The sequence below is a fragment of the Portunus trituberculatus genome, chromosome 19 (assembly GCF_017591435.1).
Source record: "Portunus trituberculatus isolate SZX2019 chromosome 19, ASM1759143v1, whole genome shotgun sequence".
In the NCBI taxonomy this organism is placed as follows: Eukaryota; Metazoa; Arthropoda; class Malacostraca; order Decapoda; family Portunidae; genus Portunus; species Portunus trituberculatus.
The window spans coordinates 19,336,963-19,350,963 of record NC_059273.1 but is presented as its reverse complement, the minus strand read 5'-3'; the positions used below and the strand labels follow the sequence as shown (position 1 = coordinate 19,350,963).

The 14,001-nt window shown below is 40.6% G+C and overlaps 1 protein-coding gene across 1 annotated transcript in view; it reads right to left on the bottom strand.

Annotated features, from left to right (window-relative positions):
- LOC123506184 (protein takeout-like) overlaps window positions 1–2,978 on the bottom strand; it is a 43,450-nt gene extending 40,472 nt beyond the window's left edge. Inside the window, exon 1 of the mRNA XM_045258098.1 lies at window positions 2,719–2,978. Coding sequence (XP_045114033.1) covers window positions 2,719–2,785 — 67 coding nt within the window. The 5' untranslated portion in view covers window positions 2,786–2,978. The remainder of the gene's footprint in view (window positions 1–2,718) is intronic.
- Window positions 2,979–14,001: the final 11,023 nt, after the last annotated feature.

Below are 14,001 nucleotides of genomic sequence, written 5' to 3'. Positions count from 1 at the left end.
GCCGCCCCTTCCCTCGCCGCCCCTCCCCAGGCACCATGGAGGCACGGCAGTCACCGGGGAGGCAGTGAAAGTGTGTGAACCCTCTACCTAACCCAACATAAAGAGCAGAATCCCCTTTAAGGTTTGTTACGCAAGATGAACTGAGCTCTTTCACCGGTAAGGAGATCTGTGGTTACCTTCACACTGCGCTGACGGGCTGACCAGTGGAACGGTGCCAGAAAAAATAAAGTACCGTTGTTTTCCATGTTTAGAAATGGTGTTCGTTCATCCTGGCCAGCTTCAAGGATCATAAAGACACTTATTTGGGGATTTTAAGGGTATTTTTTGCCAATGTGTTGATGTGTACTTGATAAACTCTTAGTGGAATCATGAAATTAGTCTTAAAAACAATAATAACCAATTGTAGAGCAAGTTAGAAGTAGAAGTGATAAAAGATAGTGTTGGAGATTATGGACCTTAAGATGAAATAAAGAGAGAAGAAAAGTAATGAACGTCCGGTGTTGGTTAATATGAAGCGAGTAAATGAAGCAAACAACACACACACAGAAATACATAAATCTCACTCGCTTTGTGTTGACCTATCTTGTATATTGCATTCTTCACAATCTTTTTTTCACAATGCTGACATCTTTACACAACCTTTCACGCAGAGCTGACCAATGATTTATCCGTATAGTTGCAAAACATCACCATACAGACATTTTTAGGAGAATCATTGGTTTTTATTTGCTATTCTATAAAAAAAAAAAAAACCGTGTATCATTTACGATCTCTTGACAGACATTGTATATAGATAGAAAGATAGGTAGATAAGAAGATAGATGGATAAATAGACTAATAGACAGATAGGCTGATGGATGGATATATAGGTGGATAGAGAGAAAAGATAGATAGATAGATAGATAGATAGATAGATAGAGATAGACAGATAGACAGATAGATAGACAGATAGAGAGATAGATAGATAGATAGATAGATAGACAGAAATACAGATAGATGGATACATACACAGAAAATATATAAATGAATAGACAGATAAAGAGATTATCAACCACACCTAACAATACAATAAAGACACTTCATAAACCACTCGAGTTTATTTATGTATACGTCTTTCACTGTCACGATCCACCACCACACACCTGCGGTACACCATTCACTCACTCACTCACTCATTCCACAGCCACAAAAGTCATGTACATACTCGCCAGCACTCAAATGGGCCTTTTCTTTTAATCTTTCTTTTTTTTTTTTTGCCCTTGGCTGGCCCTCTTCCCTACATAAAAAAAAAAGAAAAGAAAAAACGCGTAATCCAGGAAGTGGCTACCGAATAGGCTTTGAGGTGTATCCAGCCCTCTATACTAGTGGAAGCTGAACCCCTTTCTGCCTGGGGATTCGTATCTTCACACAAGTTATCTCCTGTTGAAAATGCGCAACCTCTTGTCAGCTCTACATAGCCCAGCTTGACCATTGTGTCAGCAAATATATGACAACAACAACCCGCGTTTGTAATCCCTTGACAAGTATCGTGCAAACACATTCTGGCGTGTACATGAAGCAAACTATCTTACATTGCATTGAAAGTATCGTATAAGCAGCCTCAACTCTCGACCCTCTGCCAATTAGTTACTCCAGTCTGTCTACTCTAAAACGGCTCCTGGATTTAAGACATATTGTAGCTTATTGATAATGTGACTAATACTTGTTTTCTGTTGATCAACGCACTTACTACAAGGACAGCTCACGGTTTTCCTCAAGATCTGACAACCACGCATTCCCTGGGACACCATTCAAACCCAGACCCAAGAGCCACTTTAGAGTAGACAGACTGTATTGCCGCCCCAGAGCTCCAGGTAGCAGTAGGAGGTGCGCCGCGGGTCACCTTTGCCTCACAACGGTTTCACTTTCAGCGCCGCTCATTCAAGGCGCGGCCGAGTCCTGACTCTATGCACGGATACTTTCGCTGGGAGTGTTATAGAGATCAACTGAGCAGGTTAGTAGTCACAAGGGATCTCTCTCTCTCTCTCTCTCTCTCTCTCTCTCTCTCTCTCTCTCTCTCTCTTGCAAGACTGCGATAAACAGGAGGCGAGAGAAGAAGAAGAAGAGAGAGAGAGAGAGAGAGAGAGAGAGAGAGAGAGAGAGATGGCGGGGGGGAGGGGAGGGCTGGAGTGCAAACAATAATGGACGTTCATATAATTCCTTCCTTGAACATAAGCTCGATGGCCAAACACACAGAGAGAGAGAGAGAGAGAGAGAGAGAGAGTGCAGCTACGAGGAGAGAAGCAACAGGTGATGACACAAGGAAGGGAAGTGAAGCAGGAGTCACCGCTCACCGCTCACTGCTTCATTGCTTCATTATTGCTTCGCGCACTGACGCTTGGTATAGGAAGGCGTTCATCTGAACAAACAATGCACTGATGTTGGTCATGCATCCTTCGCTGGTGCTAGGATACGTGTGAAGGTAGTGCTGAAGAGATAGACGCGATTGGAGACGGGAAGAGAAAGAAAGGGAAGACTAAATGTGTGTGTGTGTGTGTGTGTGTGTGTTAGCAAAGCTCGCACGAAGAGGTGATGGATATGGGTCTTTGCAATGGCCGAGAGGGGCGTCATCACTGCCTTACAACACCAACGAGAGGGAAACTGGTAAGCCGCGATGACACCTCCAGTAGCAGGTATCGAAATGTCTGAGTAATCTAGCATACATGACAGGGGGCTTACCGAACTGGGCGGAGGACAGCGTCGCCACCGCCGCAAGGATGACCAAAGCGTTGAAAGTCGCCGACATCGCTGGTGCTGCGTCCCTCGAGGTGCTGCAGACTAGATCGATGTAGTGATAGTCGTCACTTTCACTCTGTGGTCACGGCTCACGGCGGCAGAAGGACGGCAAGTAAGGGCGGCGGAGTGGTGGCCGACACACGTCTTTACTCTACGCGTGCGTGCGAGATACTGGAGAGGAAAGGTAGGCTGCAGCAGTGGTCACCCAGTCCTATGGTTTAAGTACTGCGGAGGCACACGGCAGGAAATCCTTGACGCATCTCCTGAAGGTCACCCGCCGTGCCACCACATTAGCATCCACGCCGCAGGGGAGTGTGTTGTGTTCGTGCAGGTGACAGATCGTGTGATGACGCTGCACATTAAACCTCCACTCCATTTTATTCATCTTCACCTTTATTCCCCCCCACGAGCTGCAAGTTACGGTTAACCTACACACGGCAGCGCCACTTTCCTTTAATAACCGGTCCAGTTTTTCGTCCCGGATATCGCGTTATCATATATCGGAACAGAGAAGGAGAAAAAAGAACTGACACAAAAGAAAAAAAACAGTCCTTCGAGGCTAAATGTTTTTGAGCAGATAAAAACGCAAGGGAGAAAAAAAAAAAAAAAAAGAAGAAATAAAACCCTGCAGGAAGGAAGCCTTGTTTGTGACCTCGTGTTATCGCGTTGCGTGTGAGGCGGAGAAACTACAGAAACTAATATTCGGGTCCAACATTAAGGAGCTGAAGGAAAACTTGTACGAGTGTAGCCTGTGTGGCGTGGGAGGGAAAGACGAGGTGGTGGCTGGCTGCTGGGACGCGGAGGACCAGGAGGAGGAGGAGGAGGAGGAGGAGGAGGAGATGAGGAGGAATGAGGACGTGAGAGAAAGAGAGTTAAAAAATCATTATGAGAAGTAGAACAAGTGAGAGGAAAATAGATAAGGAAATTATATAAAATGAGAGAGAGAGAGAGAGAGAGAGAGAGAGAGAGAGAGAGAGAGAGAGAGAGAGAGAGATGAAAATATGGTTACCTGGAAGAAGAGGGAAGGAAATAACACACAATTAAGACTAAAGAAAAAGAGAGACTAGCGGAAACACACACACACACAGAGAGAGAGAGAGAGAGAGAGAGAGAGAGAGAGAGAGAGAGAGAGAGAGAGAGAGAGGATAAAGAAAACAGCGAACAAGGGGGTAAGGAAATAATCTCTCAACACTAGCCGTAAGGGAGGAGGGTCGCCAGTAAAGTGTCCTTGGAGCGGTGGTCGTGGCATGCTGAGGGAGCGGAGGGAGGCGGCAGGGCGTTTTCAAAGAGGCGGTAATAGTGGTGTTAGTAATGATAGTGGCCGTTAAGCTCTATAGGTAGGTATTAACTGCGGCGATAATGATAGGGGTGATGATGGTGTGTTTACAGAAGAAGGGGAGGAGGAGGAGGAGGAGGAGGAGGAGGAGGAGGAGGAGGAGGAGGAAGTTTTGTAGGTGAGTACAGGTGGAGGTATGAGTTAGAGGAGGAGGAGAAGGAGGAAAAGGAGGAGAAAAGACGAAGAGGAAGGCGAAAACGAAAATGAAGACGAAGAAGAAGAAAAGGAAAAAGAAGTAGTTGTAGTAGTAGTAGTAGTAGAAGAAGAAGAAGAAGAAGAAGAAAAAGAAGTAGAAGAAGAAGAAGAAGAGAAAGAACAACAACAACAACAACAATAACAACAACAACAGCAACAACAAAAACAACAACAACAACAACAACAACAACAACAACAACAACAACAACAATAACAACAAAACAACAACAACAACAACAACAACAACAACAACAACAACAAGACGAAGAAGAAGAAGAAGAAGAAGAAGAAGAAGAAGAAGAAGAGAAAGAAAATAAGTAGTAGACGGAGAAGTAGACAAAGAAGACGAACAACAACAACAACAACAACAACAACAACAATAACAACAATATATTAGAAAAAACACTAAATAACAATAATAAGGAAATAAATAGAAAGAAGGATTCGAGGTATAGTTGGAAAAGATTTAAAAGACTCACGCGTACCCAAACCTCTTCATTTGTTCAAGGCAGACCAGGTGGAGAGTTCCTTAAACGGATGGTAATTATCGAACAAAGGCGCAGTCATACCTCGCCTTCGGTTCTGTCCCTGGAATCTGGCGGGTGAGAAAGACGGGAACAAATAGACTAGAACTTATTGCGTGTTCCAGTGATTCTAGAACTTTAGATACAGTCACTAAAAAGGTGAATTCTATCAAGTCCAATAAATTTCATGTCTGGAAATCGAAGAGAAATCAAATAACGTACTCACGAAGGAAGAATGTACGACAGCAAACTCTGGAGCTCTCTGCCTGCTTCTGTATTCCCATCTACTTATGACTTGAACCCATTGAAGAGGGAAGTTTCAAGACATTCATCCCATTCTTTTGGCTAACTCTCTTGACCAGGTTCTGTGACTATAGCATCTCAGTGGACCTTTTTGTTTAACCCCTTCAGTACTGAGACGCATTTTCCACAGTGAGTTTTGGGTATGATTAGACGGTTTTATTGACATTAGGAAGGATCTATGGAGGTTAGAAGACTAATGGCCACAGTCTTCACTATTTTTAATCCCCACATAAATTTCTGAAGCTGTATAAAATCACCATATAGTAACCAGAAGGTATATGGAAACGCGTCCTGGTAATGAAAGGGTTAATTGTTTCTGTTAACTTTGTCCAGTTTTCTCCTCTCACATAAAAAAAAAAAAGGTTGTTTGTATTGGGTTCAGTGGTTCTGGAGTTTTTAATGTAGTCACCGTAAGAAGTAAATTGAGAAAGTTCGGTAAATTGCAGGACACAGATCAGATAGAAATTTATATACAAATTCGTGGAGAAGTATGTACTGTAATGGCTTGCGTGAGTTCAAATGACTGATAAGATTAATGTGCAGTCACCCAAGAGGTAGATAACGTCATCTGGACCAGCAAACTGTGTCTGACGCCCTTATTCAGAAACACCTTCCCTTTTCACTACGACAATTTGCCAAGGCCACAGAAACAACTGGCCGGGTTTTTGAGACAGTTTCTTTTTTTAATAAACTAGAAATCTTGCCAGTCTCTCACCAGAATCATAAGAACACCCTTAAAAACACGAGTATCTTCAACTGGAGCCTTTGGAAATCAGTGATGGTGGGAGAGCAGAACGTTTCAGAATACGGGCCTAAACATCACCAGCACGGCAAAACAACGCCCCAGAATACAAATATGCGTAGAACAATTTCCACTTTCAATAACCTTAACTTTACACTCATCAATTTATGGGCTCGTGAATTAGTTTAGAATAAAATCTCACCAAGTTCTCAAATTTTCGGATGACCTTTTCGCTACACCTCCTGGACTAGAGTATTCAGACGGCCTTTATTCACTTCCAATAGCCTTTACTCTCATCAGTCTGTGCTCGTGAAGTGGTTTGAAATAAAATCTCACTAAGCTCTCAAATTTTTGGATGACCTTTTTACTGCACCTCCTGGACGAGAGTATCCAGACGGCCTTTATTTGGTTTTTTTCTTGTTGCCCTTGGTCAGAATTTACAGTTATTCAGAAACATAGCTATTCTAACCACGACTAATTTTGAAAGACCACAGTGCTTATCAGTCTAGTTTTCTTAGAGTGTTTACCAGTTTGTGACATAGAAATCTTGTTAATCTGTCTCTGGGACCTTGAATACACCCCTTAGAGGCTTAGAGGCTTAAAGGCTTTTGAAAGTAGTGGAGCTGCGGCTGAGAACTGCTTAAAAATATGACTTAAGTGTTCTCGTGGTGCAGTGGATAAAATGACGGTTTTCGAAATATGAACTGCTGGTCGCTAGCGTTCGAACCCTCACTAGGAACTTCAGAAACAAATGAATAAATGGCAGAACATGAAAAATAACTAGAGAGAGAGCTGGAAATGTGGAAAGTGAAGGTATCTATTAGTCTGTTATCATACCGTTCTCTCTCTCTCTCTCTCTCTCTCTCTCTGAACCGCCGTGTGTGTTCTTGTAAGGACTTCGAGTATAGAAAAAACACCACAGCCTTTTGTCTTAACGGTTTACACTTTTTTTGTTCATTTTTTTTCCCTCTTTTTTTTCTTTCTCTCACTTTTTTTCGCGATTCATATTTCAGTGTGTGTATTTTTTTTACTACTGGTTTATTCATTCAGTGTTATCATTTATTCTTTAGCTGAGAAATTTTGCTTCGGTATAGAGTTTGTTTGTCCTTGCTTCTCACTCACGGACCTTAATGTTAAAAGGAATGATAATAATGATAATGATAATAATAACAATAATGATGATGATGATGATGATGAAAAAATAAGATAAAGAAGAAGAAAAAAACATTATATAGATTTTATGCATCATTTGAAAATACTGACACAATTTCGTTCACCATATAATATATATATATATATATATATATAGAGAGAGAGAGAGAGAGAGAGAGAGTGTGTGTGTGTAATTCACTGTTTGATCTGCTGCAGTCTCTGAGGAGACAGCCAGACGTTACCCTACGGAACGAGCTCAGAGCTCATTATTTCCGATCTTCGGATAGGCCTGAGACCAGGCACACACCACACACCGGGACAACAAGGTCACAACTCCTCGATTTACATCTCGTACCTACTCACTGCTAGGTGAACAGGGGCTACACGTGAAAGGAGACAAACCCAAATATCTCCACCCGGCCGGGGAATCGAACCCCGGTCATCTGGCTTGTGAAGCCAGCGCTCTAACCACTGAGCTACCGGGCCGTGTGTGTGTGTGTGTGTGTGTGTGTGTGTCTGTTTGTGTTATCAGCATTACCACAAGACTTTAAATCGGTACGTTTGTGTGTGTGTGTGTGTGTGTGTGTGTGTGTGTGTGTGTGTGTCCTAAAGCATTGCACGTAGACCAAGTTCCTCTCTCGTTACAAAACCCACACACGCACATATATGAATAATAAAAAAAAAGAAAAAAAAAAGAAAAGAAAACCCTTTAGGTAGCACGTGTATATTTTTCTTAAGCAATTGTCTTTGTTTACAACCATCGCATAACAAATTCCTGTCATCGTCTGTTCCTTTATTTACTATTTTCATTCATGTGTTATTATCATTGAGGACTCGAGGAGGTGATGTTGATAATAAAAAATAAAATGAATAGATGAATAGATAGGTAGATAGAAAGATAGGTAGATATATAGATAAACAGGATAGACAGATAAATAAGAAAATGGCCAGAAACGTAGAGAAAGACAGATGGATAGATAAACATATAGAGATGGATAGATAAACAGAATAGATAGGTAGATAAACAGATGGACAGATAAACATATAGAGATAGATAGATAAGCAGAATAGATAGGTAGATAAACAGATGGACAAAAACATAGTGACAGAAAGATAGATAGATAACAGATAGACAGATAGATAAACAAGACAGATAGATAGATAAATAGATAGAAACGTAGAGACAAGAAGATAGATAAACAGATAGAGAGATAGATAAATAAACAGGACAGATAGATAGACAGTCAAAATAGACAGAGAGAAACGTAGCGACAGATAGATAGATAAACAGATAGACAGATAGATGAACAGGACATGTAGATAGATAAATATATAAAAATAAACATACAGATATGAACAGATAAGCAAAAACTCATTCTGAACAGTATTTTCAAGCACTCAGATCATTTTAAAGGTTATAGTACAAATACATGAGGTCTTCAACATGATCATCTGTGTGTGGTGACGTTTGAGTTGCTCTTCTGCATTTTGAAGGCAGAATAAAAAGCAACAATTAAAAGAATCTCATTAATGATATCTATGCTCTTTGAAAATAGTTCCTTGGAGAGAGCAGTGTTTAAGTATCATCTTCCTTAAAGTACCCCAAAAATCATGCTTAGAAGAACCAGAAGGGAAGGGGTAGTAAGAGGAAGCCTTGCCTTGCCTTGCCTTATCTTATCTTACCTTAAGTAGCATTACCTTATCTAACATTACCTTACTTTACCTTGCCTGAAGTGCAGATGCAGAAGTTGGTGACCATGGGTTCCCACGTCCTTCTATCTCTTGTCATTCGCAATATACATGCATCTCTTCTTCTACCATCTATTGTTCTTTTTATTCCATCTATATACATCTCTCTTTGTCTGCCTCTTGCTCTGCTGCCTGCCACGTTTGTTATGCTTAAGTCTTGTGTCTGTCCTCCTCTCATCACATGTTCTTCAAATCTCGTCTGACTTGCTCGTATCTTCACTATTTGTTCTCTTTCACGACCCATTCTTCTCAGTATTTCTTCATTTGATATTCTCTCCGTCCAAGATATTTTCAAGAGCCGTCGCCAATACCACACTTCAAATGCTTCCATCCTTCTTCTCTTTCTGTTTATTTGTCTTCCAGGCTTCTGATCCGTACTCGTAAAGCAACACTGACCTAATGTATATTTCAACGGCTCTTCGGCTTGTATTTATTGATAGATGACTGTTGGAAATTCTATGACTCATCTGGAATCTTTTTTTTTTTCTGTCTCATTTTTCCTCTCATATTTTTCCATTCACATAATTTCCCCTGACATATTTTTTCCCTCTCATGTTTCTCGCTCTCATATTTTTCCCCTCACATAGTTTCCCCAGACATATTTTTCCCCTCACATATTTTTTCCTCACATATTTTTCCCTCGCATATTATTTCACTCATATTTTTTCCTCACATATTTTTCTCCCTTACATATTTTTCTTTTAATTTTCTCTATACATCTTCCATCTTCTGTTATGTAGCTTCTCAGGCAGCAAAATCTTCTCACCTCAGCAACCTGTTTTTTTAATTTTGTTGTTCACTCTGACATTGCACTTCGGAACCTGTCTTCTTACTAATCACCATCACTTCCGTCTTATCTACGTTGATTTTAGACCTTTTGCTTCACTCGCCTCCTTCACTGTTGCTAGGACATCCTCCAATCTCTCTTGTGAATCAGCAATTAAAAACGTATCATCCACGTGACTTATGTTATTTATATTTCCTCCCCCCATAGCAAAACCTTCCTTTCCTTCAATTAGTCTTGTTATCATCTCACTGTATAAAGAGAACAGATCTGGAGGTAAAACACACCCCTGTGGTACTCCTCTCTTGATATCCACCCAGTCACTCTGTTCTCTTATACCCGCTTTCTGGTTTCAGTAAGATTTGTACACCATTCTTTAAATCTTTGACATCCATTCTTATTCCCTTTCATATGTCAATTAAATCTTCATGTTTAACTCTATCGAAAACTTTCTCATAGTCGGTGAAACATAAAGACATATCTCTTTGCATTTCTATACTTTCACTTAATATCCTCATTATGAATATTGCATTTCTCGTTCGTTTTCCTTCAGTAAAGCCATATTGTTCTCCCCCTCTCTCCCTTTTTATCATACATCTTATTCTTTCTGTCACCGCCCTTAAGATTACCTTCAATACTTGGCTCTATATACTTATAGTTCTATGCTTATTGCTCTCTAAGATTCCAGATTTCTTTGATATATTTAGAAAAATTCATTAACACACCCTCATTGACTTCCCCACGTTTGTATATTTCATCTGCAATACTAAATCTATCGAGAGCACGAAGCATCTTTATTACCACGCCATCTTCACCCACTGCTTCTCCTGCTTCCATCCTTCCCAGTGCCTTCTCCACGTGCACTTCATCCTCCGTAATATCGTGACCATTCATTTCTATTCCATGCTCCAACTGCTCTGCTCTCTCATCCCAGAACAAATCTCCAATATATTCTTCCCATCTCTCCAGTAATTTCTGTTTTTCCATTGCCAAATAACCATAGAAAAGTGAATAAAAAAAACATTACAATTACACTTATTTCTATATTTCTTTAGCATAAATCATCAACTAAGGTAACTTTTCGAATGGGTCAAAGGCTCCTATTCTCAGACACTTCTGTCCTTCACCTCCAGTTTCAAAAGGTTTTATCAAAATTTACATGAGTTTTTTTTTTTCTTTTCTTTTTTCTTGGGGGGGGAGGGTTACGGTTCTAGAGGCAGATTGACAAGTTTTCTACATTATTAACTGTAGAAACACTCTTGAAATCCCCGCTAATCATCTCTGTGGCCTTGGAGAACAGTCGTGGTGAGAGAGAAAAGCGTTTCTAAATACGGACTAAAAGCAAGTATTCCCAAACGCCTTACCCTCTCGAGACGACAATTTCTCAAGGCCACAGAGACGATTAACCTTATTTTCAAGACAATTTCTCCTTATAATGAACTAAAAATCTTGCCAATCTATCACCATAACCATAAAAATTCCCTTAAAAAACACGATTATCAACTACAGCCTTTGAAAAGTAGTGATATTGAGAGGAAAGCGCTTAACCCCTTCAGAACTGCGACTCATTTATCACAATTTTATTTTGCGTGATTAGACAATTTTATTTACATTAGCAAGGGTCTATGGAGGTCAAAAGTTTAATGGTCAAAATCCTCGCTATTTTAATCCCCCCACACAAGTTTCTGAAGCTGTATCACCAAATAGTAAGTAGAGTAAAAGTAAATATGAAAACGTGTCCCTGGTACTAAAAGGGTTAAGATTACGAGCCAAAGTTACCAGCTCTCTAGTATGTTATGTTGTTAAGGGGGGTGGGAGGGGTTAGCAAGCCTTGTACCTCTGTCTTGGGGGGGGAGGGCAGTGGTTAGCAGGCCTTGTACCTCTGTCCTGAGTTCTATAACCTTGTCTTGTCACAGCTCACCCCTTGAAGCCTGACCAGGGAGGGAAGTGGTCAGTGATAATTTGATAAACCTCACCGCACTTCCCTCTTCATGTAGCCCTTGTATTACTCTCTCTCTCTCTCTCTTCCTTCTTTTTAACGGGTCGGCTACTTCGTGTCTTTCTTTCCTTTCCTTTTCTTTTTCTCTCTCCTTTTTCGTTGCAATCTTGTATCTGCACCTCTTTTTGTTTTTTATTAACAGGAAATCTTGCCAATCTATCACCAAGATACTAAAAAATAAATAAATAAATAAATAAAAACACGGGTGTCTTTAACTGGAGCCTTTGTAAAGCAGTGATATATAGTGAGAGATCAAACTGTTTCAGATCATGGGCCAAAAACAACACAATCACTTCTTTGATTTTGGTACCGTTTACAAAAAAAATATAAATAAATAAATAAAATAAATAAATAACAGCTGACATCGCTAATATTTCTTTCTCGGGATGGGAATATCGAAACGTAAGCATGTATGTGAATTGGTCTCCTCCTTCAATCCACGCACACAATGGCACAATGGTTTCCTACTAATGCTACACGGTGGTTGGTATTCCCTCCATCACTCGCTGGCCGCCGCCACGCACCAAACTCGCTGCTGCAGGATCAGTTGCTCATTAATTTAGCATTCGTGTGTGTGTGTGTGTGTGTGTGTCCTTTGTCATGATGTTCTTGGTGATGTTTTGCGTTTAGTTTATATTCCTTGTTATATATTCATCGTTATTCGTTTCGCATAGATGCAAACAGTTTATTGAGTGTCCTTACCGTGTAGATAAACTAGATTGAGCGCGACGAAGTTATTAATAAAAAAGATACAGGATGCTTACCTTGGGAGCGTCGTGTGTCTGAGGACGCGGTAAGCATCATTAATAGGCAGCGAGGGGCCACTGTCTAGGATTGATCCCTCCACCCCCACTCAATTTTTCAAGGCCACAGAGACAACAAGCCTTATTTTCAAGACAGCTTCTATTTATAATAAACTAGAAATCTTATCAATCCACCATCAATGACCTTCACTACGCCAACGCTATTTTTTTTTATTTATTACTTGTGGGATTTTTCACAGGAATTTATGACCTAAAGGGGATACTTTTTAGAGTACCTCCTATCTCAAAGCCCACCCGCCAGGAAACCGTTGCCCGAAGTGAGGAAGCCCAACCTACACTCTGACCGTGGACAAGATTCGAACCCGTGCGCTTGGAGACCCCTCGGACCCCAAAGCAGGCATGGTTCCACTGTACTAACAATTCTCCAAATACACTTAATTCCTGGTGTGCTGGTGGTGTCTACTAACTCACACACTTTTCAGTCTATATAACCTTCCATCCTTCCTAAATATTCAGCTACTTGTATCCACTAACTGCCTACTCTTCTTCTGCAAGGTCTTCAACTCAGGTGAATCAATATATGTATTTGACTTTATGTTTTATTAGACAAATAAAAATTTATTTCATTATTCTAAAATGTAATGTAAACTTCAAAGTCTCCTGTATTAGATATGTTAAACTGGATCAATGTCAACAATGATGCGAATCATTTGAACTGTTAACAAAGTAATCTGATGTGAAAAATACTCCTACACAATTCAAGATGTTACACCGATCTATGTACACTGCTGGGAAACTGCGTTGAAGGTAAGGAAAAAGAAAATTTGTTGTGGTGTGCAAGGAGTAAATGTTCATGATTGTACAGACTGAGCTGCCACAAGAGAGAGAGAGAGAGAGAGAGAGAGAGAGAGAGAGAGAGAGAGAAAATGGGGACAGGAACCAAGGACTATCATTGGTCATTGCTTTAATATCTGAGTGTTCAAAGTTAGGTACAAAATATATTTTATTTTTGTTACCTTAGGATAACTGAGCTGTGTGTGTGTGTGTGTGTGTGTGTGTGTGCATAATTCACCACGGTTGTCTGCTGGTCACCCAGCCAGCCTTCCCCATTTACAGAGCGAGCTCAGAGCTCACAGACCGATCTTCTAGTAGGACTGAGACCACAACACACTCCACACACCGGGAAAGCGAGGCCACAACCCCTCGAGTTACATCTCGTACCTATTTACTACTAGGTGAACAGGGGCCACACATTAAGAAAGAGGCTTGCCCATTTGGCCTCGCCACTTTCCGGGACTTGAACCCAGGCCCTCTCAATTGTGAGTCGAGCGTGCTAACCACTACACTATGTGATGTGTCTATCTATCTATCAATCAATCTACTCTTTCACTTATCCACATAACAATACGAAATCTATATTAAAGAAAAGAAGACGCAGACATGGAAAAAAATATAAAACCAAGAAAATGTGTGTGTGTGTGTGCGTTATATACCCAGCAAGTCTCTTAAAATTTGTAAATCTAGATAGAATACTACATAAACACAGCAACACAAAATGAAGGACCCAGTTGTGCACCAGAGAGCTCTAAGACAATTTTATCTCCTGCAGCTGGACTCTAATGAGGTGAGAATGTTACATACAGTGTAAGAACATTGTCTTACATTATGCATGGCACTA